The 22,116-nt window shown below is 34.5% G+C and overlaps 5 protein-coding genes across 5 annotated transcripts in view; 3 read left to right on the top strand and 2 right to left on the bottom strand.

The window, feature by feature from the left end:
• Positions 1-1,995: 1,995 nt before the first annotated feature.
• LOC125843814 (probable E3 ubiquitin-protein ligase RHY1A) lies at positions 1,996-6,412 on the top strand. Its single transcript, XM_049523056.1, has 4 exons — positions 1,996-2,100; positions 2,191-2,474; positions 4,034-4,227; positions 5,860-6,412. Exons 2-4 carry the CDS (start codon positions 2,235-2,237, stop codon positions 6,290-6,292), a joined length of 867 nt encoding a protein of 288 aa, XP_049379013.1. The 5' UTR covers positions 1,996-2,100; positions 2,191-2,234; the 3' UTR covers positions 6,293-6,412.
• A 2,742-nt stretch (positions 6,413-9,154) lies between these two features.
• On the top strand, positions 9,155-12,264 carry LOC125842726 (probable protein phosphatase 2C 63). Its single transcript, XM_049522067.1, has 4 exons — positions 9,155-9,494; positions 9,784-10,157; positions 10,979-11,215; positions 11,718-12,264. The coding sequence occupies exons 1-4, from the start codon at positions 9,236-9,238 to the stop codon at positions 11,976-11,978; spliced, it is 1,131 nt and encodes a 376-aa protein (XP_049378024.1). The 5' UTR covers positions 9,155-9,235; the 3' UTR covers positions 11,979-12,264.
• Positions 12,265-12,882: 618 nt separating this feature from the next.
• On the bottom strand, positions 12,883-15,528 carry LOC125878416 (pentatricopeptide repeat-containing protein At5g02860). Its single transcript, XM_049559701.1, has one exon. The coding sequence runs from the start codon at positions 15,485-15,487 to the stop codon at positions 13,028-13,030; it is 2,460 nt and encodes an 819-aa protein (XP_049415658.1). The 5' UTR covers positions 15,488-15,528; the 3' UTR covers positions 12,883-13,027.
• Positions 15,529-16,243: 715 nt separating this feature from the next.
• LOC125844445 (protein TRI1) lies at positions 16,244-18,584 on the bottom strand. Its single transcript, XM_049523788.1, has 2 exons — positions 18,166-18,584; positions 16,244-16,752 (listed from the first exon to the last, which is right to left on the bottom strand). The coding sequence occupies exons 1-2, from the start codon at positions 18,481-18,483 to the stop codon at positions 16,633-16,635; spliced, it is 438 nt and encodes a 145-aa protein (XP_049379745.1). The 5' UTR covers positions 18,484-18,584; the 3' UTR covers positions 16,244-16,632.
• A 1,853-nt stretch (positions 18,585-20,437) lies between these two features.
• Positions 20,438-22,116, top strand: part of LOC125844348 (classical arabinogalactan protein 9) — a 3,226-nt gene continuing 1,547 nt past the window's right edge. The window contains exon 1 of the mRNA XM_049523692.1: positions 20,438-21,170. Within this exon, the coding sequence (XP_049379649.1) occupies positions 20,628-21,170 (543 nt within the window). The 5' untranslated portion in view covers positions 20,438-20,627. The remainder of the gene's footprint in view (positions 21,171-22,116) is intronic.

Raw genomic sequence — 22,116 nt, 5'->3', positions numbered from 1 at the left:
GTAAGGGAAGCATTAATTAAAAGTAATGGTTAAAAAGTTAGGTTGATAGAAAAAACATCACATCAAAATTTAATCGTTGAATAGTTAAATATATTTGAGTTTTGAATTTTGCGACAATTTATATGAAAATGTTTTTATTAAACTAATATAAAATATTTTGAATTATTGTGAAATAGTTGCCATATAACGTACAATTGATATTCCCTCTGTTCAATTTACCTGTTTATTATATTTAAGAAATGTTTCACATTTACTTGTCATTTTTAGTATATTAGAAAATTAGATAAACTTTAATTATCTATTCTTCAAATTATTTTCAAGAATTAAAATTAAACACCATTTCATATGAACTATTATAAAATATTCATATTAATCACTATTTCTAAATTCACAAAGTCCCCGCCAAGAGGGTAAAAATGATTAATGAATAAAATATAATCCATGAATTAGAAAGTCCATGGAGTGCCAAAAGATTGAGAAGATAATCATGAAAAGGGTGAAAAATAGAAATAAATAATGGATCCTATGATGATAAATATATGAGCAACTTTAACATATAATAAATATAAAAATTATATTCGTGTGTTTTAGCTATAATTTGCATAATTGCGCTCCATAACAAATTTTATATTTGCTATGGAGCTTTTGATTTGTATAATTCGCTACAAACATCTAATTTTATACAAATTGTTCAGTTTTGTATAAATTTATTTATACGTTGCAATTTGTATAATAAGATCTGTATTTGTATAATTATAAGTGTATATGATGAAAATATATGTATTTGTATATACACTTTTCTCTCGCTTTATACAAACACAGATGCATTTTATACATTTTATATCGAAATATATAAATGGCTAATTAATTGTATACAGAATCAGATGGCAAAAAAAGAGAATGTTTGTTGCGAATTACAATTAAAATAAACTATTGCTATAACATTTAAGTTGAAATAATAGTTTGTTATTTCATACAATTTTCCCTAAATATATAGCCATTGACATAATGGGTGTCTCTTCAGTGGAGTATAAAATAATGCTCTAATGATGTTAATCATTGTCATTACCAACATCAGCAAATTGTTTGTACTTGATAATTTTGGCCTAAATAGTTTGTCACCAAGTATGACTTTCAAGTAACTATTTTGAACAAAGACATCTAACTAAACGAAAAAGATTGTTCTAATATTTACCCTTCAAAATAATCATACAAACACCTCCATTTGGGGACTTAAACTATAGGTTTCAATACTCAAAATCTACAAGTCTAGAAGCAAGATTTCATTATTATTTCAAAAATATCTATACGTATTAGGTATTACATATATAAATTTAATTATACGATAAATACATACATGATTTTTAGATGATAAAAAAAATGATCTTTTAGTATTATTATTAAAGATTAAAGAGCAAACAACACAAAGCCCACTGGTTCAGAATCTAATTACGTTTTCTCACTTTAGTTTTTGAAATTACCTTTCATACCACATTTACTTCGCCAGATACATATATCTCAGATACATGCGAGTCAAATTAGGTGTAATTTTTTCCAGATACGTTGTATTCAAACATGATTCACATGTATCTAGGATATAATGTCTCTCTCGTTCGCCTCTCTTCCTGTGTATCTATATTTCAAAATGTATCAGGTATCAAATATACATGTTAACTCTCTCGCTCACTTCTCTCCTCTCTTGCTCATCTCCCTCACATATATTTGTATTTCAGATGTATCTGGTTCAATGATACATGTATCTTTTGGTAAATGTATATCTGACTTGAAATCTGAAGGAGTGGTGTATCCATCTCGAAATCTAATGTGAAATTATTAATTAGTTAGAAGGTAAGTAATTATTTCAAATTATAGAGTGGTAAGTATTTACAGTAGGAATGTTTTTTTAATTAGATAGTTTTTCTAAAATTTAAGTATACTAATTATATTCAAATAAACACATTGGGCTTATGAGTCACTGATGTAAGAAAGGCCCAGCCCATTTATTTTTGTTCGCATCATCCATATGACCAATTTAGTAACCGAATTAGTCCAACTTGCTTAATCTGCTTCTTCCTCCTCATTTCGCCGGTTCTTCCTAAGGTATGAGACGTTTCTTGTCTGTTTCAATGGAATTTCCTATAACTGGTGATTTTTTTTTTGTATGTATATATATATATTCATCCTTTTCAGGGCATTGCAAGGTGGTAGACTAGAAGAAACCGTGTTGTAATTGTATGACGAGTGCTTCAGAGCTATTTTTCACTAGGAGGTCTCGTTACGGTCGAAGCGATCTCGAATTAGGGTCCGATTTATTGACAAGTCGGATTTCTCACAACCACAGCGTTCATAATCGCCGCCATCATCATCACAACCACCAGCCAACCGGCAATAATAATACCCGCCGTGATCGCCTCGATGTGAGCGATTGTGAGCCCTTGCGCCGATCTCCTCACCGCCTTAGACGTTTGCCTCCTGTAAGATTTTGGATTTTTTTTTTTTGGTGCGTAGAATGATAATATTAAAAAATTAAAGTGCTGCTTTATCTATTGTGTTGTGCTGGCATATTGTATTCAAGCTTTTGAGTCACATTTGGTCAACATGCATATATTTAATACTAAAATTGTTAATTAGGTGAATCCAATTGTCATTTCACCGGATTCTTTCCTTTTTTATTTTCCGCTTGTCGTTTTATAGCTATGATTTCTTGCCTGGGTTAGTTAAAGCAAGGAAAAGGATGAAAACATGACTCAGGGGTACTGAATGTAGATAGTAATATATATTGGCTCACTGCATTCTTGTATAATAGTATGATATTTTTCGTACGGGAGACTGACAAATCGTTGAGATTGTGTCACAATCAAATATGGATGTTTAATTGGCATAGTATGTGATAAGACTCCACACCTATGATGATTATATGGATGATGGACTTGTGGGTTGCAGGACAACGTTATTTGGATTTTTTAGTCTTGCTTATCAGTCTTGCGTTACTATTATCTGACATTTTCTAGCTGTAAATGTTAGAGTGGATGCTTATTTGGCTGACATATATATATATCTGCACCCTTTCTCTTGTTAGTATGGAGTATGGACTATGTACAATGCCATTAAAAATACTAACTTTCCTCTACTGATCATGATAAAAAGTGTGTTCTGTTTTCTGATTAATTATTGCCTGTTCTTTTGCTATTTATCAGTAAACCAATCAATTACATCTCAAGTTAAATACGAACTAGTCAGAGTTGGGCAATTCTATGCATCTACTTCGAGTCCGTTGCATAGTAATACTCAATAGTCTGGCTTGTAAGAAAGTTAAGAGTTCTATAAATTTCATTCTTATCGTTACACTACATACAAATCTCTAGTCATGCTAAAACAAATCCTGGCAAACATGGGACATGCTGTAAATGTAACAATAACAATATAACTATTGTGTAATTTCGTAGTTATTTCTTTAATTTCTTAAACATACCAAAAATAATACATCAACAATTAGGCTTAAATCTAAAAATAAGTCTTATAAGGATCTGTTTTTTTCCATCCTTAGTTATCACAAAAGAGATTTGCTCCTTTTCCAATTAATTCCTGCCATTGGTGGCAATATTTTGAAGCCAGTATTGCCATGTGGTGTGCCATCCCCTGTTGCATGAGTCGAGCAAATGTGATGTGACAGCTTACTTTCATCGCAAGCCCTGGTGTTGTTTAGCTGTATGAATTTCAGAGATAATGGTTTTTTCCTAATCCAAGTGTTTGCCATTGTTCATCAGCTTTTATGTTCACTTATAAAATAGTACAAAGTATGTACTTGATACTCTTGTAATTGATTGATAGATTATTTTGATTTTGCTCATTCATTTTTGTTGTTGCATTTCGTTCCTTCGTGTTTAGTGTAATATATTGCTGATTTGAGGGTCAAAAAATGTGGTAGGATGTGAGCTCTAAATTCTTACCCCCTAGTTCTGATCGATTTTAATTGTTTGACGGTGACCTGAAACAATGATGCTAATTATTTTGGTCTTTTTTCACATGTCAGGATCGTGATTCTGTTTCACTCGACTCTGGGAATGGCCAGGCTACATCAGGAGACACCAATCATGCAACAAACAACGATAATAGGATACGAGATAGGGTGGGAATCTCAGGTAGTGAGCGGCTCCCTGGTGCTGTACTACTTGCTAGGGAAAGACTTCTACAGAGATTGAGAGGTGTATCTATATCTGGAAACAGGTTGGTATTTTGAATCCATTAAACCCTATAGTATGAGCTTTTCTTGGCAGGCCATTGTAGTTTATGATATTGCATGTCCACAAATCAACCTTTGATTAGATAAATTCGGAGATGGGTGAGAGTACATTTCTAAGTGGGTAAATTTCTGATAAAGCATACATGAAGTTGCTTGGGTCTTGATGAACTTTTTTGTTCTCTGATTCCTCAAATCAATTTGTTTGGGTCATTAGGATATCAAAATGAGCACGTGTTCAGATGAAAAAGGCTGGATATGTTAGTTTCCTGTAGTGACTGGACTTTCACCATAGGATTATTGCCAGGGGATTCGAACCATGGACGTAACGCTTAGTTATGAAGGAACCTACCGCTGCGCTATCTCGTTTTCCATGTCATTGAGGGGTTCAAAATATATATATTCACATAAATACAAAAAATTTACCTTATATATACGGTGTAATTTTTTACCGAGGGGGTTCAGGTGAACCCCTGGAACACATGTGGGTCCGCCCCTGCTTCCTCCTCTATGGTTCTCCTCATTGTAGAAGTTAAAGGACATGTTTTAGGATGTCAATTCACCAGCAGTCTTACACGTCTGTGTTTTCTATTATAGTTGTCTTGTTAACAATTAGCATGATTTCTCACTAGTGTTTGTAAGTTGCTCTGGTGGTTATTACAATATGATTTAAATTATGGGAACACTATTCCTCTTTTTCATTTTACATGAGCAGTTTGGCGCTTGATATCAATCAAAGTTGGTCTAGCTGACTGTTTTAGGATGTCCTATGTTGGCTAAACTTGGTCCTTCCATTCCGTGTAGGGATGGAAATGGGGCGGGGCAGGTCAATCTCTACGTGGGTGTGGGGTAGGGCGGGTCAAAATCTTGATTTTTTAAAATTATGTGTGGGGGGGCGGGTGCAAGTCTCCTCCAATTTTTGTTAATGCAATTTTCCAATCTGCATTTGAGCAACTCTAGGAGATAGATAACTTTGCAATAATGAACATTTAAAATGTATTTACACGAGATGCCTCAAGCAAGAGTAATATATTCAATCATAAAATAATTAAAGAATTTATTTCCTAAAAATTATAAACTATCATGTTCTATTATATAAAGAAAATGATAAAACATATTTTTGAAAAGAAAGTCCCAACCTTATATAATAAAAAAACATGGACACCCATCTATGCTGCATTGACAAATACGGGAGCAGTGAACATTTTAATGGAGCGGGTTTATAAAATAGTTATCGAGGAAAATTTTGTTAGTTAGTAGCCCAATAAAATAGTTTTAAATCAATTGTTAAATTATTCTAAATATAACAATTGTGATTTATGAACTTTGAAATATTTGTACATGTAAACAATAAGATAAGAAAAAAAAAACTTAAGTGGGGCGTGGCGGATTGAGAATAGAAAAAAATGCTATGCGGGGCGGATTGAAAATTTTGTTGGTTTGACAAAACCGGCCCCGCACCGCCCCATTGCCATCCCTAATTTTGTGGGTCACTTGGACCTTCTATGCTAAACTAAAGAGACTTTTAGTTAATCTTCTGTTGAAAATTGTTATGTGCACTGTCAATTTAATTGGAGCTTCAAAAGTGTTGATTGAAAGCTGATATTGACTTCTGCTAGGCGAAGTTACGGGGTCCCAACAAGCTCCCATCGCAACAACTTTACAGTTGAGGATGATTTCAGACTTGCTGATGCCAGTGATTGGGAAGCGGATTCTAGTTTGTGGTTTGCTGGCACAACCCCCAGCCCTGATCTTATCTGGGTAAGAGCAAACGAGAGGCCCCCAGGTCTGAGTCAAGAAGCCATGGATTTATTGCATATTGGGATTTACAGCAACTCAGACAAGGAAGAGGCCCGGGTGGTTCTTGACTGTAGCATATGTCTGGATGCTTTCTTGGAGGGAGACAAGCTAGTATGTTTACCTTGTGGGCATAGGTATCACCCTTGTTGCTTGGAACCATGGGTACGAACTTGTGGGGACTGCCCATATTGTCGAGCAGCTATACATGTAACTTCTTGTAGGGCCAAAGAAAGGTGTGAAGCCAACCATTGACTAGAATGGTGTTCTCTTCTGTGAAGTTCTTTTTTGATGACTGTCACCACCTTTTTGTTGGTTGAATGATAGTTTTCTAATAAAATGAGTAGAACAGGAAACTACTTGCCTTCTCCTTGGGACTCCATATTACAAATTTGATGCTTTGGTGAGACTTGGTCAAAATGAAATATTATGTCTCTTCTTAAGCAATGCTAATTAGAGAAATTATTAACAAATATGGGTCACAATTAGGTGACGACAAACGTCTGTAAGTTTCGTGTAACTATCAATATGTCATTGTTGAATTAGTCAGATTCCTATTTCAATGTTTTGACACCCCCTGAGTCTTGAATTGACAAGGTAACCATATTTGGTGGAATCAATTGTGTTTTTTCTACTTGTATCACTAAGTTTTGTTTAGAAAAAAACTGATAATTAATAGTAAGTCTTGTCAACAATCCATGCCGTGGTGTAAGTGCTAGACAAATTTTTACCTGTGGAATTTATAGTGACTATTTTTCAAAGACAATACAGAAAGATAAGATAATCGATATCAAGTCCCCCCACATGTTCATTTCCTTTTTATAGTGATTTTTCATACGATATTCTTTTTCCTGCTTTGTTCCAATTAATTTGAGTTACACATCGATCAAGGTCCATTAAAAGGATAAGTTATGGACCAAGATTTTTTTCGATTTTAAGAACTCAAACCTCAGCAGTTTATTAATCAATAAAATATATACAATGGATCTAATTAAATATTAAGGCAGACACCAACACTGCACGTTCAATTATTATTCTGAGACAAACAATTAGTCGTTAATTTGTTGGTCTCTCTATATGCAAATTTACCTAACGACCAATGATTTAAAAAAATATTATATTTGAAGATTCCAATGAATAGAAGAATGTTGGTCTTGGATTATGTTAGGTCTAAATTAAACTAATCTATATGGTACTCATTTCGTCTTATTTTAAGTATTATTTTTGCATAAAAATTATCTCAAAACTATTGTCATTTTAAGAATTAAAGATTAATGTTGACACTTGTAATTGTAATTATATGGTACCTTGTATTTTTAATGAACAACGTGAAAAAAGCTAAAGCGATGATTTATATGAGACGGAGGTAATACTATTTTATTTAAAATAATTGAATTTTGTCATTCCAAATTCAAATATCTACGATATTGATGAAGATCTACCAAATTGGAGATAACTAATGAAGACACACATGTACAAAAGCATCTATCCCTTTAATGTAATTTGTTTGACTAGTTTGATTTGGTACAAATTCAAATTTTAAAAAGAGAGAAGAAAAATCTTTAAAACATGTGGTCTTAAATCTTAAAATAAAATAAAATGTGTGATTACAAGAGTTTTAAAATTACGATTTTAACTAAATCATAAAATTTATTCAATTAGTTATAGAAAAATCCTCAACAAACAAATATACTTTTTAAAATAGACTAATTAAAAAGTATTGCAAAATAAAATCAAACAGAGAGAATAAGTCAAAACGTGGCATATTTTATAAAAGAAGAATAAAGTGCTTTGTTGCCAAATGGTTTGGATATTTTACATATTAGACGTAACTTAACTATGATCAAGACATTATCAATATTAAACACAAATTTTATCATACAAATTATTTGGTAATACAAAGTGCTTTGTTACCAAAATCCAACTGCCTTAGCTTGACTTTTGACTTTACACATAAATATCCAATTGCATCAAACAATATGACCCAAAAAACGTGACAAAGAAGTATATATATAGTGTGAACGGACAAAATAATAAAAGTTTCTTATATTTAATCATATTTCACTTGCGAGAGTCAATTTAACATAATTTTATAATTAAAATTGAATTAGACTGATAAAAAGTTTTAAAATCAAAATTTATAAGTTCAAATACAATACAAAAAACATTATAAGGTGCAACTTTTTTCATGTCAATGTTATAAAAAAAATACATTTAAAAATATTAGTAAAAAAATTAATGTAGTTTATTTTTCAAAAAATGAAATATGATAATTAATTTATTTAAGAATAATATTTAATCAACTATAAATATTTTGAGTCATTTGCAGATTATTAGTAACGTAAATCACGGAGATAGAGAAAACTTACCTGAAATTTCATCTCCTAAGTAAACGGATACACAACTAGTTATTTGACAGTTTGCTTTGTTTCTAAATAAATAAATTATGTACACTGAGGTTTAATACTGTATAAATTTGTTTTATATGATAAACTTAAACTTAAATTGACTTATACTAATAATTAGAATAATAACTTTTTTAATTACAAATTTATGTAACTTAAAGCTAGTAAAATAATATTCTCTCCGTTTTAAAAAGAATGATCTAGTTTGACCTGACATAGAATTTAAGAAAATAAAAAAGACTTTTTAATCTTGTGATCATAAATTGAAGTTATATCAAATGTATTGAAATAAAGTAGTGCCAAAACAGAAAGAAAAAAGAAATTCTTTTTAAAATTGATTAAAAAGGAAAATAATAATTCTTTTTCAAACAGGTAAGTAACTAATAAAGATTGTGAATTGTGATGAAGGATAAGTATCCCTCTCACGTTTGAGTCAGCCACATTATTCTTTTTTTTTTTGGATCAAAAGCCACATTATTCTTTGTTTTAATTTCTGTGTCAAACTTTTTATGTTAAATGTCATTCAGAAATAACTAATAATTTATAAAAGAAAATTAATTTTAATAAAATAATTTATAATCATGCAAATAATCTCAACTTGGACATAGATAGGAAAAAATGAAACGAACAACCAATTGTTCTAGAAAGTGGCAAAGAAGTTTGAGTATATAAATACAGAGAGAAACGCGTAAAGACCCTCTTTACTTGTTCCTTTTCGAATTGCAACAGCCTACTCTTTCCGATACTTTCTCTGAACTAATCCCTTTATACAATTGTTGCAAAATTGTGGAGTATGATGATGCGATCGTGTTGTAGGCCATTGGAGAGGTGTTTTGGGAGAATAAACGGAGATGGCCTTTTATGGCATATGGACTTAAAGCCTCATGCTTCCGGCGACTTCTCTATCGCCGTCGTTCAAGCTAATTCTTCTCTTGAAGACCAAAGTCAAGTATTTACTTCTCCTTCTGCTACCTATGTTGGTGTTTATGATGGACATGGTGGACCTGAAGCCTCCCGTTTTATCAACAGACACCTCTTTTCGTATTTGCATAGTACGTCATTTTCTTCTATTTTTTACCTGATTTTTCAGTTTTTAGTGTCCTATTCACTCTTTGTTTCTGAAATTTCTGCTTTAAGTTCGTTCGTTTATACAGACCCCTCTTCCCTTATTTGCGTAGTGCGTGATTTTTCAGTTTTTCCTGTTACATACTTTTGTGGGTCACAATTTGTTTCTGCAATTTTCGGTCAAGGATCGTTTTCTGTTAATAATTTATTTTATTTTTTTGATAACAAATTTTCAGTTAATAATTTTTATGCGGGATTTTGGTTTTGAATTTGTAGAGTTTTCGAAAGAGCAAGGGGGTTTGTCATCTGATGTTATAAAGAGGGCATTTCATGCTACAGAAGAGGATTTTATTCAATTGGTGAAGAGATCATTGCCTGTAATGCCAAAAATTGCTTCTGTTGGATCATGTTGTTTGGTTGGTGCAATTTCTGAGGGTGAATTGTATGTGGCTAATTTAGGAGATTCTAGGGCAGTTCTAGGACGCAGAGGTTTTGATGCGGAAAAAAATTCTGTGGTTGCAGAAAGGTTATCAACTGATCACAATGTTTCATGTGAGGAAGTGCGGAAAGAAGTTGAATCACTTCATCCTGATGATCAGGATGTAGTGGTATATATTCGAGGTGTTTGGAGAATTAAAGGCATAATTCAGGTGATCTTTCTTGTTTTTTCAGTTGATGAATACTGAAGTTGTTGTATCTGTGTTCTGAATGTGAGAATATGTATTATTTGGAGTAATGTGAAATTTGAACTTTCCAGGTGGGAATGATGTTCTATCTGAATAGTCTAGGTTATACAATTTGCGCTTTTACTTTGCTCGGTACTGACTTCATGTTGTTCTGACTAATCTAGTAGTACTTATATCTTTTGTAGGCTTCCTTATACAACATTAGTTTCATCTTTATTTTGCACAAATCTTATCTCTAACCTTAGATGGTTGTCCTATTGGTTTGATGGTGGTTATATTTTACTCTCTTTCAGTCAGGTTCATAATTGCTGAGCCCTGAATTTATGAGATGAGTTGTGTATATTGTATGACTTGGGAAAGTTTAGGCTTCAGAATATAAACTGTGGTAATTATGCTCCATATTATTTTGTGTGCATACCGATAGGAAATTTCTGTTTATCTTTGTCCTACGTGTTCTTAAGGCTTTATATCTTCCTACTCTTCTAGGAATCACACGCTATGCCTCTTGATCCACTGTTTCACATAGTTCAAGTTAGAGGAAGTCTGTGAGACGCCCATGAAAATTTTATAAAGCAATGAGTTGTGATTTTAAAGGCTCTGGATTCCTGTGATGGTTATCTAACTATTACACATAGATTCTGTATGTTTTCTGCTGATAAAAGCAGGGACATTATTCTAGGAGCGTAACAAGGAATATTTGTAGTCATTTGTTCGTTTTCTCTCCAGTCTTGTGCGGTCTACTGGAAATCTTCAGATGATGCTAACTTATACATCTTAATTTGCAGGTCTCAAGATCTATTGGGGACGCCTATTTGAAGAAACCTGAATTTAACAGGGATCCTATCTTCCAACGATATGGGAATCTTGTACCTCTGAAGCGGCCTGTACTGACAGCAGAGCCTTCAATTGTTACAAGAAGTATTAGGCCTCATGACTTATTCCTTATATTTGCTTCTGATGGCCTCTGGGAACAATTAAGTGATCAATTAGCTGTGGAGATAGTATTTAAAAACCCAAGAGCTGTAAGTTCCAATTGTTTCACCCTTATCTCCTGGTGAATTTATGCGTAGTGGTAAAGTCAGGGGTGGTTGGAGCTTAAAATCTATGGGTTAAATTGAACTCGGTATTTTTTATCACGGAACATAATTAAATATGTTTAAAACCATTCAATTTTCAATAAATATTAAATTTTGAATCTATAAGTTCAATTTAGTGCTAAGAAACTTAAAGGTTGAACATGTCGAGTTTATATCATAGATCCACCTCTGGATCAAAGTGTACATGGCATTAAAAAGTAGTCAGAGATATTTCAGCCAACTTACTTAGCTATGCTCAGTCGTCACTGCAGTCCTGAATGCAAGCTTGAGTATGTGTAACCTGTCATGGATTGAAATTTTGCTACTTTTACTTTTGTATAGCTCATCCTGTTTTGGTGAACCAGTTCTTTGATTTGTAGAAGTCGTAGTTAAGATATGAGACATTCCTGTTATGACTTGTCTGTTTATTTGGTTGATGTACTTGCAGGGAATAGCTAAGAGACTGGTGCGTGCAGCCCTTCAGGAGGCTGCCAAGAAGAGGGAGATGAGGTACAGGGATATACAGAAGATAGAAAAGGGGATTAGGCGCTATTTCCATGATGATATAACAGTTATTGTGATCTATCTTGATCACCAGAAAGAATCCTTCCATTCCAAAGGCACTCTTGGCTCTATCACTGCACCTGTAGACATTTTCTCATTTAATTCAAATGATGCTGATGAGAACCAAGTGATTGAAGCTTTTTGAACTGCCCGAAACCGCAACAAGAGGGTGGTATATTCAGTATATAATGTTACTGTATAGGGAAATAGCGACAGAAACAGAGTATTACATGGAGAGAATACATGTTTGATGTAAGATAAACCGGGGTTATGGGTTGCTGATTGGATGAACCGAGAGCAGAAGTTCAGTTTAGGATCTGACCAAACCCATTGTTTTGTTCTTTTCAGACGGATTGTGCTTTGAGATATTTAGTGCAAAAAAGGACTCCTGTTATTTTTACCTGACAATTTCTAGGGAAGTTTTCTGAAAATCCCCAGGTTTTGTTGTATTTTGCATTCTTGCTGTGCAAAGAGTTGAATAAGGTGAGAATCGGATTACCTCTCTATCTTGTAGTTACAGTTATGTGGTCTCTCTATTCATAAATTTACACTAATCTAAAACTCATTGGGGATTCTTCAAAAAAGTTACCCACAATCTAACACTTATCCTGCGTTGATATAATGCATATGTAAAAAAAAAATAGGCATAATACATAAACTTGACTTCGGCAAACAACTATGCCTTCCAATTTTGAGTGTGCACAAGTAGACAGTTAAACTTGTATAAAATTGAACAAGTAAACACACGTGTCCTACATGAAATTGCCATGTAAGACAAATGTGTCTATTTGCTCAATTTTATACAAGTTTAACGATCTATTTGTGCACATACAAAGTTAAAGTTCATATTTATGTATTAATGACAATGCACTTGCGAATTGAAAGGTTAACAAAATCTCAATTAAACAGAAAATGGATCATTAACAAGTTTGCATTTTTATTTTATTTTTGTCATAATTTAACTAAGAGCTTAATCAAAAACCTAGCCACTATGGTCAAACCTTGCCTATTCCAAGCAAACTTCAAAGCATCACAAAGTAACAAGGATCTCCTAGATTGTAAAAGAACTTATATATACAGCAATTAGCACATTACTCGTATTTTCGCAGTGTACATGTATATAACATGGAAAAAAGGAAGAGAATACAACAAAACGGTATTGCTACTAAACTATAATCCATTAAAAAAAAAAACTCATTTCTTCATCAATCTCGCTGATAATCTAGTCTCTTCTTCCTTAGAAACGTGAGGATTAAGCTTACGTAGGTTGTTAATAAAAGCCAGAGCTTCATCTCTCCGGTTGAGTTTACAATATGAGTCTATAATGGAGTTATATGTGCTATCATTCGGCTTACAACCTTGTTTGATCATATAACGAACCACTTCAATGGCATCAATAAACATTGCATCAGCTGCATACCTTGAAACAAACGTATTATATGTGATCACATCAGGAACAATGCCAGATTCCTTCATTTCTGTAAAGATTCGTGAGGCGTCTCTCATCCGCCCATTTCTACAATAAGCATATATTACTGTGTTATACGAAATAACATCAGGCCGGACTCCTTTTGCTATAATTTCCATTAGCAGTTGCTCTGATTTCTCGTAATTGCTAGACCGGCTGTACATATACATCAAACTATTATATGTAGTCAAGCTAGGAGTGTAGCCAGTATCATTCATGAAGTTCATGATCTCAGCTGCCTTTGTAACCATTTGCTTCCGACCATATATAGAAAGCATGGCATTTAAGGTGGTTATGTCTGGCGAGAAACCTCTACTTCGTAACTCAAAAAAAGCTCGTTCAGTCTCCACTAAAAGATCGCTTTTGCTATAAACTAATACAAGGGTCTTCAGAAGCACAACATGAGGTTGGATTACAGAAGAGTATATCTCTTCTGCAAGAGAATGAATCCTGTCAATCTCTTTCCCATTAGCATATGCATGAAGTAAGGAACTGTACGTTAGCTCATTGGGTTTACAACGACCATCTTTCATTTCTGCAAGTACTTTCTCAGACTGTTCCCATAGCCCTCCCCGAGCCAATGCTGCTAGAACAGCATTATAGGTGGAGAGATCGGGAGTGACCCCTGCATCTAACATTCTCCTGTAAATGACCATAGCTTGATCAAAAGCTCCACAACGACTGTAAGCACCAATTAAGGTGTTGAAGGTGTCCCGCTCAGCAACAAACCCTGCTCGCTTCATTTCTTTGAACACTCCACTGACTTCTGAATCCATTCCATTCTGTCCAAATACGGCTAGGAGCGTATTCCAAGTGACAATATCTGGGGAACAACCAAACGTCCTGATATCATCAAAAACCTTCATCATTTCGGTGAATTTTCCCCTGTTTCCATACATCTTAATAAGAGCATTGAAAGTGCAGATGTTTGGTTTACACCCTGCACTTGTCATCTCCTCAAATATTCTCATTGCAGATTCATCCTTCCCAGCCTTCTCAAATCCGGAGAATAAGGTGGTATATGTAAAGACATCAGGCTTAATCCCTTTATCTATCATCTTGGCTTTCAGCTCCATTGCTTCCTCCATCAGACCATCCCTAGCATAAGCAGATACCAAAGAATTGTAAGTCACAATGCTGGGCGAAAACCCATGCACCTCCATCTCTCGTAAAACCTCCATAGCTTCTTTTGGCCTCCTAGACCTCCCATACACATCTAACAATGCATTGTATGTAACCTTATCGGGCAGAAAACCTCCTAGTTTCATCTCCTCGAAAATCTGCCTAGCTTCCTCATACAATGATCCCCGACGACAACAAGTAATAAGAGTATTATAGGTATAAGCATCAGGAACAACTCCAGAGTTCTTCATACCTTCAAACACAGCTGAAATTCTACTCCAAGGCATACCCATTTTCCCATAAACATTCAAAATCACATTGTAAGTGATTAAAGAAGGTTGGCACCCTTCCTCCTCCATTTTCTTGTAAACCATAACCGCGTCCCTATACCTCCCATTACGAGCAAATGCAGTAATTAAAGAAGTATATGCATAAACATCAATACCAAAACCATCTTTATGCAAATTGTGTAGCAAAGATGAAGCCACCGAAACCCTCCCCTCTTTGCCAAGCATACTTATAACCACAGCAATTACAGAACCATTTAACAGAACCCCAGAATTAGGTCGATTCCTCACCCATTCAAACACATTGAACGCTAAGTCAATTTTTTTATAATACCCTAAACCCTTGATAATACCCAAAATATCAAAACTCAAAGACTCTGTATCCAATTCAGAACCTTCTAAACGATGCACAGTATACAAACTAAGCAACATCTGGTGAATATTATCGACATGAAATTCCGGACCGATAAGGGTTTGAAGAATTTTCTCACCTTGAGGGGACAGTCGATGAGGATTCCATGGTTTGCCTCTGTTGGAATCATTGTCCTTTCCAATAATACGCCGTCGTGTTCTGGGGATTGGAGAAGGGAAATTAATGGATTGGGGAATTTGAGGTGATTGTGTGGAAGTAGAAGGGAAGTTAGGAGAAGTGTTGGGATTTTGATTGTGAAAGAGGTCATTTAAGAATGGAGCGGGAGAAACAGTGAAGTCTTGAAAGATGGATTTTGAAGGTGGAGGGTTTGGTAGTAGAAGAGGAAAACCTAATTTGTCCGCCATTAACACAGTGTCACAGCTTTCTGCAATAACGAAGAAACTCCTATCTTGTTTGTATTTGGTAATACTACATTACACTTTCCATGGTGGCCAGTTATTTTGAGTTCCAAAGATATTTTCTTATTTATTTAATTATTAATTAATCTACTTTTTTTATTTTGGTAATTTTCTCGATTTTCGATTTATTACCGAATTTTCAATTATCGATTCTCAATTCTAATTATACATTTCATCGTTGGATTTTCAATTATCGCTTCTCAATTCTAATTATACATTTCATCGTTGGCTAGTTTCACTTTAGCATTTTGAGAGCAAGTAACTCTGCTTTAAACTAGTTAAGTGAGTAATTGAAAATCTAATAATAATTTGAAATGTCATTTGGCTATTTTCTCATGTCCCACCAAAACTTTTATATCATAAATCATCTAAATCTTTTTCATTTCTGCTGTAATTTAAATCAATATATTTTCCCAAAATAATTTGGTGGAGGGGAAACAAATTTGTTTAATCCCAATTTCTTTTCATCCTTCCTATACTATGAAAAACTGGCTATGAAATATACAAGAATCCTACCGAAAATTAACAGTACAAGTCAGTGGTAAGATGGCCGTTGTAGCATTGTTATTTTGATGAGAAAATTCACAACCACTATCCTTAAGATGCACAAGATAAAACTCTGTTTCTATGCAACCAATTGCCCGATGAGGTCTACCTAGAAGATTATTAGTACTGCAAGTAAAGTGAATGGACTGATAATTTCAAACTTGAAACATAGAAATAATATACTGGATATTGTCATACATATGGAAGGGAAAAAAACCCTAATATTCAGTACATTTGACCATATCAGAGTTCAGTACTGAAATTTGTTCTAAATATGCCCCGAACATAGCTTACATGTAAAGCTGCAATATGTTTATGATTGACAATCCACTGGCTACTGATGTTGCATGGAAAACCATAACATGTAGATCTGAATACCAAAATCAAAACTATCACAAAAGTGTGATCTTCATAGCTCAAGGCTCCTTCAGATACGTTTCGATAAGCTAAACTAATAAAGAAGCTCTGTTCCTAGTAGATACCATCACCCAACCTAGAGCCTAATTTACAAAAAAGAGTTCTCCTTTTAAGCTTTCCTTTATAGATCATTTAAGAAAGTGAGGACTAATCAACCCAGCAATCTCAAGGAACCCAACACGTTCCTTTCCTCCAAAAATTGTCTTCAACTTCTCATCACAAATTATGACCTTTTTGTTTTGAGGATCCTACAAAAGCAACATATCGTTAAGTATCAAACCAACTATAGATAGATAGATGTTAACCATATTAATAAAATAATGAGTAGGATAGCGCAAACTACAAATAACAGTTAATGCACTTCGAAAGAGTTGGCAGTACAAACAGTAGAGATCACTAGCAGAAAGCATTGCCTGCTTTCCATTGACCTTCTCAGGTAAATGATAGAGATTACCAGTCAGCTTTTATAGATAAACAAATAGAAAGCTATAATCAGAAAATATATCACCAAACTAAATTAACACAAGTTCTCAATCTTCACCAGATTATACATCCTGAATCGAGTTTGACAAACCAAAAAGGAAACCAAATGGCATAAAGCTTGCAGATAGAGTGAAAATCTTCAGTCAAAAGTAAGGTTTATGCTGCACGAAAAGGATATTGCATCTAGGTTTCACCAGGTTGGTTTCAAAGAGGAGTGATAATCAATTAACAGCTCGAAAACATAGATCATTAGCTTGCTACTTTTTTAGCAGTACACAAGACCATGAAAGAGTTCAAGGACATCATGCACAGTTTTTAGTTTGGCTGTCATCAAATGCATAATAAAATGCAGAAACTATGACAATGATTTAGATGCATCAGAAGTCAAAACCATAGACTAAGACAGACTTCTCAAATGGAATTACAGAACACTCTAGTTGTCTTAATCTCCACCTTTTCATTTCACAAGCATTTCTTGCAAGACACCAAACAAATAGAAACTCAAGGTATTGCACACATTACAGATTACACTTTTGCATCAGCAAACTAGTTTTGATGCCAGCAAGAATCTGGTGACCAATTCTAAACAAAAAGCAAGAAAGTGTGAAAAGCGATAACTTGAATCCTCAACAACCACAAAAGAGGACATAGATTTATGTTGAATGTTAAGAGACTATAACATTGCCAAAATGATAACAAAGTGAGTGAAATGGAAGTACTCCAATTCAACATAGAAGTGCAAATAAAAATTAGGATTCTAGCATATAAGATATAGCCAACCAATATAAGCTTCAAAAACCATCCTTACAAGCTTCAACAGAAAGATATACTAGTATATTACAACACATCTAATTACTAAGAAAGTATAAGTGGTAACTCCATATTTTAGACAACCAAACCAATCATAAAACAAATATTACTACAACACAACATAACACAGAAAAATACTAATGAATAAACAACTTAAACCTAGAATCAGAAAGAAACAATTCTCAACTCTTCAGCTATTGACAAGATAGCATAATCAAACTAACTAGAGCTAACCCACCTAAAACACACAAATATATAAACAAGCCACCTTAGCCAAAATCAAGTAAATATCCCCAATAACGCCATAAATCACAATAACATATTGGTTAGTTCATAGGGATAGTCGGTGGAGCGTAAACGGGGTATACCTGAAGGTCGTTCGCTTTGATGTGTGCCCAAATCAACTTGAGGGCTTGAGTTCGAGGAACCTCAGACATGCCACCAAGGAAAGCCTGCATTTCCGGCGACACCCTACGCGGCTTCATAATCCCCCTAGGTTCACGCTTCTTCGGCTCAGCAGCCGGCTTAGAAGCTGTCGCGAAAGTGACCGTCCGCACAGTGCGCAAGTTAGTATGATGAGCCGCAAGCGGAGACGCGAGCCTAACGGAGGAGAAGGAAGCTGACTTCGCAAACGACGCCGTCTCGCCGGTTGAGAATACCGAGAATAACCCCAAGGACACCGCCATTATCTTCTTTCTGTAGCTTTTGCTATTTTTGAATTTGCAGAGATAAGTGTGGCAAAGGGTTTTCTGTGTCCGTAAAATTCAGGGTAACCGCGCCTGTTGGACTTTCTGTTTTTTTTACCATATTGCCCTTTTATCTACATAATTTGGGCCGCTAATGGGCTGGTTATCCATTGCTAGAGTGTCAAGTTACCAAGCCCATATAATAGCCGACGATAATACCCGTTTCTTAGTGAAAAAAATGATTTGCGCCGAGATAGCACTCTTGCATGTGCTATTTGAGTATTCTTTTCGTTTTAATTTATGTAACATAGTTTAATTAGAATATGAAAAAAATTGCAATGTGAATAAGTAAATATACGAAGAAGTTGAAGGAACTTCAACATCTATAGTATATACTTATATGATTCATACAGAGTTTATACAACATTCATGTATAAAATCATGACCAAGATTCAAAGCACAATTATATATAAGTTTTGAAGAAAAAAAAATGTGTGTTATATTTGGTTAGCGGAAAACTTCTGCTATATTTGAATTATAGGTCATATTTTTATGTATTTTTTTAGGATTTGCTAGAAGGAAAAATAAGGAAAATGACAAGGCAACGGTAAGGAAGAAACATTTTTTAATGTCATGTCAAATCATTACTAGTATACAGGTGTAAGGAATTAAGAGTAATAGACACAATTCCTTTTACTCTACGCGATTAGGGTCTAATCAAAGGGACCACCCAATTTCCCCTTGCTAGCTGTTCCATTATGCATACACTAAAAATCATTTTTAGGTAACTTGTCTTTTCAATATTTCAATTACTATAAATTAATTATCACATATATTAACCATAAAGTTGAACTTAATGAAGGTCAGATCAGCTCATTTGTGTGCTTTCCCCCCTTACTGTTCTCTTAAGCGGAAAGAGTGGAAACTGGATTGCAATGCAAGCAAAAAGGTTTGTGTCGCATGATGTTTGTCTTAATACTCTAATCATGTCAAAAATAATGGTCTAATTTCCTTTTTAGTATGTTTCGAAAAGAATGATTCCTTTCTTTTTTTGGCAACACTTTAACTTCAACTTTTCACGTAACAATGTTTAAGAATCACAAAATTAAAAAGTCTTCCTTCTTTTCTTAAATCCCGTTCCAAGTCAAAGTATGTCATTATTTTTTGAACAGTGGAATTACCAATTACCCCTAATTAAGTGATTAGGCCCACCATCATTTTGTTTTTTTTAGCACTTTGTATTTCATCGATCATGCCAATCTCTCCTCTAGCACAACGGCCAAGCCAACATTAATGTCCTGTCTAGTGCATGTGGGGAAGTGATTTGTAAGAAAATATTATTGAAGCATAGTTTTCAATTAAAAGAATAGTTCATCAGGCGAGGATAATTCAAAATTATTTACGAACAACATCAAACAATTCATTAACCATGCATAAATATGAGTATCTTTAGAATCGGACACCCGGAGCATGCATACAATACAACATAAAATAGGGGCTCAACATTTGGTAAATCATGAATTGAAATGATCGTGATACCATTATAAGAAATTGATACTTAGTTTTAACTCAACTATAAATCATAAATTTTACATTATAATGGTCAATCATTTGTAGTTATGCCTTGAGGTAATTTGATAGAGTAAAAAAACCTTTTATAATGCCAAGTATATTATATAATTGAGAAATCTGAATAGCTTAATTAGTTGATTACTCAAGTTTTATTTCCCACATTACAATACTCTAACCCATTATCCTTTCCCCTTCCCCTACCCCCATTTTAAAGTTAAAAAAATATTGATTTTAATTAAACTAAAAAAAACAGTAAAAACCCTAGAGTTTTCACTAACGCAAGACAACAACAGAACATCATTAGATTGGTACTTTTTTATTTATGATAGTAATGGAAATCACATGAGAATAACCCAAGTAAACGCCAAACAGGATCTGTTTGGTAGTCACAACTCAGCAGCCACCTTTCTACTTCCCTTTTCCTCTTTTCTACTCTTCTCCCAAACAAACCCCTATATATATATTTCCTTCTTCCTCCCTCTCTTTCACTCATATAGCCACACACTACTAAACTTCTCTCTTCTAAGAAATTTAATTAAAAAAAATTGTGTGCAAAATACATTGTGATAAAAATGGATCGGAAAAATGCTCTTTGGATCGGGTTTCTCTGCATTATCGTCGCCGGTGTAGGGGGTCAAGCTCCTGCCACGTCACCCACTACTAGTCCTACACCACCAACATCCACTACCCCTGCACCTACCGGTTCTCCACCTCCGGCGACTTCATCTCCACCTCCTGCAGTAAGTTCACCTCCTCCATCTGTATCTTCTCCACCGGCAACTTCACCACTACCTGCCGCTTCTCCTCCTCCACCAGTGAGCGCTCCACCACCAGCTACTCCTCCTCCACCAGTGAGCGCTCCACCACCAGCTACTCCTCCACCAGTGAGTGCTCCACCACCAGCTACTCCTCCGCCTGTGAGTACTCCACCTCCACCGGCAGCGGCACCTGCACCGGTCGCAACTCCACCTGCTTCAGCTCCGGCTCCTACTCCGACGACAAAGGTAGCTACATCACCGGCACCTTCGCCAGTGGGATTGTTGAGTCCTCCAGCACCACCTCTGGGTGCTCCGTCACCGAGTGGTTTATCTCCTGCTCCATCAGCCCCTGATCAGGTACTAATTAATTTGCTAAAATCTCAGTTTCATTTTCTGATTCCGTAACCATACCATTATGGATTTGATGATGCATTTTCATTTGCTACTAGGGGAAGTAATTTTTGTTACGATATGCTTCAAAAAAAAAAATTTAAAATCTGAAACCATATTGTATATTTTTCAATATTTGTCTATCTAGCTCTATGATCTACAAGTCTGCATACATTCTAGCTTCTTGATACTCACTTATAAAACCTCATTTTTGAGATTTCAGTTTGTTGATGTGAAGACATAATTTTAACATTACGATTAATTCAACATTATAAAACTTGCAAGTCGAATTCATTAAATTTTAATTTTGATTTAGTCTCTAGTTACTACCTTACGTCGTTTTATGTGACAAATTTGAATATGAGTGTCAAAATTAGGAATATTCAGAACATACATTTTGTAAGAAGTGGGTATTTACGTTGTTTTTTCTTTTTGTATTGATATGGAGCGCATGATAGTCAAAGTTGGCATAGGAATCCTAACATGAGCCAGTTTCTCGTTTATTGTGTCTATGGTGAAGACAAGGCCTAATGTGGGGTGTTGAGCCTAGCTAGGGCGTAGTGGGGATGTGATCAGGTGTGATCGAGTGCATGCATGCTTTAGTCTGTGATTACTGATTAGTCATTATAATTTATGATTATTCACTGGGACATATCACGTGCTTTCTGTTTGCCCATAATGACTCTGCCTCTACCTAAAAATTGTAGTATTCCATTAACGAGTTTTTAGCCAAAAACATTCCTATACTATCCTCAAAACCTAATGTACATCCTTAAAGTATTCATGTAAACAAATAACATCCTTAAAGTTTCACAAAATTGGCAGGTTTCATCCTTCTGTTACTAACAGCTTAAAATCTAACAGAAAACTCACGTAATTTCACAACCACATAATCAAAAAGGAAAAAAAAAAA

This window comes from Solanum stenotomum, chromosome 1, assembly GCF_019186545.1.
Source record: "Solanum stenotomum isolate F172 chromosome 1, ASM1918654v1, whole genome shotgun sequence".
In the NCBI taxonomy this organism is placed as follows: Eukaryota; Viridiplantae; Streptophyta; class Magnoliopsida; order Solanales; family Solanaceae; genus Solanum; species Solanum stenotomum.
Note: the sequence above shows the minus strand (reverse complement) of the source record. Positions and strands in the feature narration are given on the sequence as shown.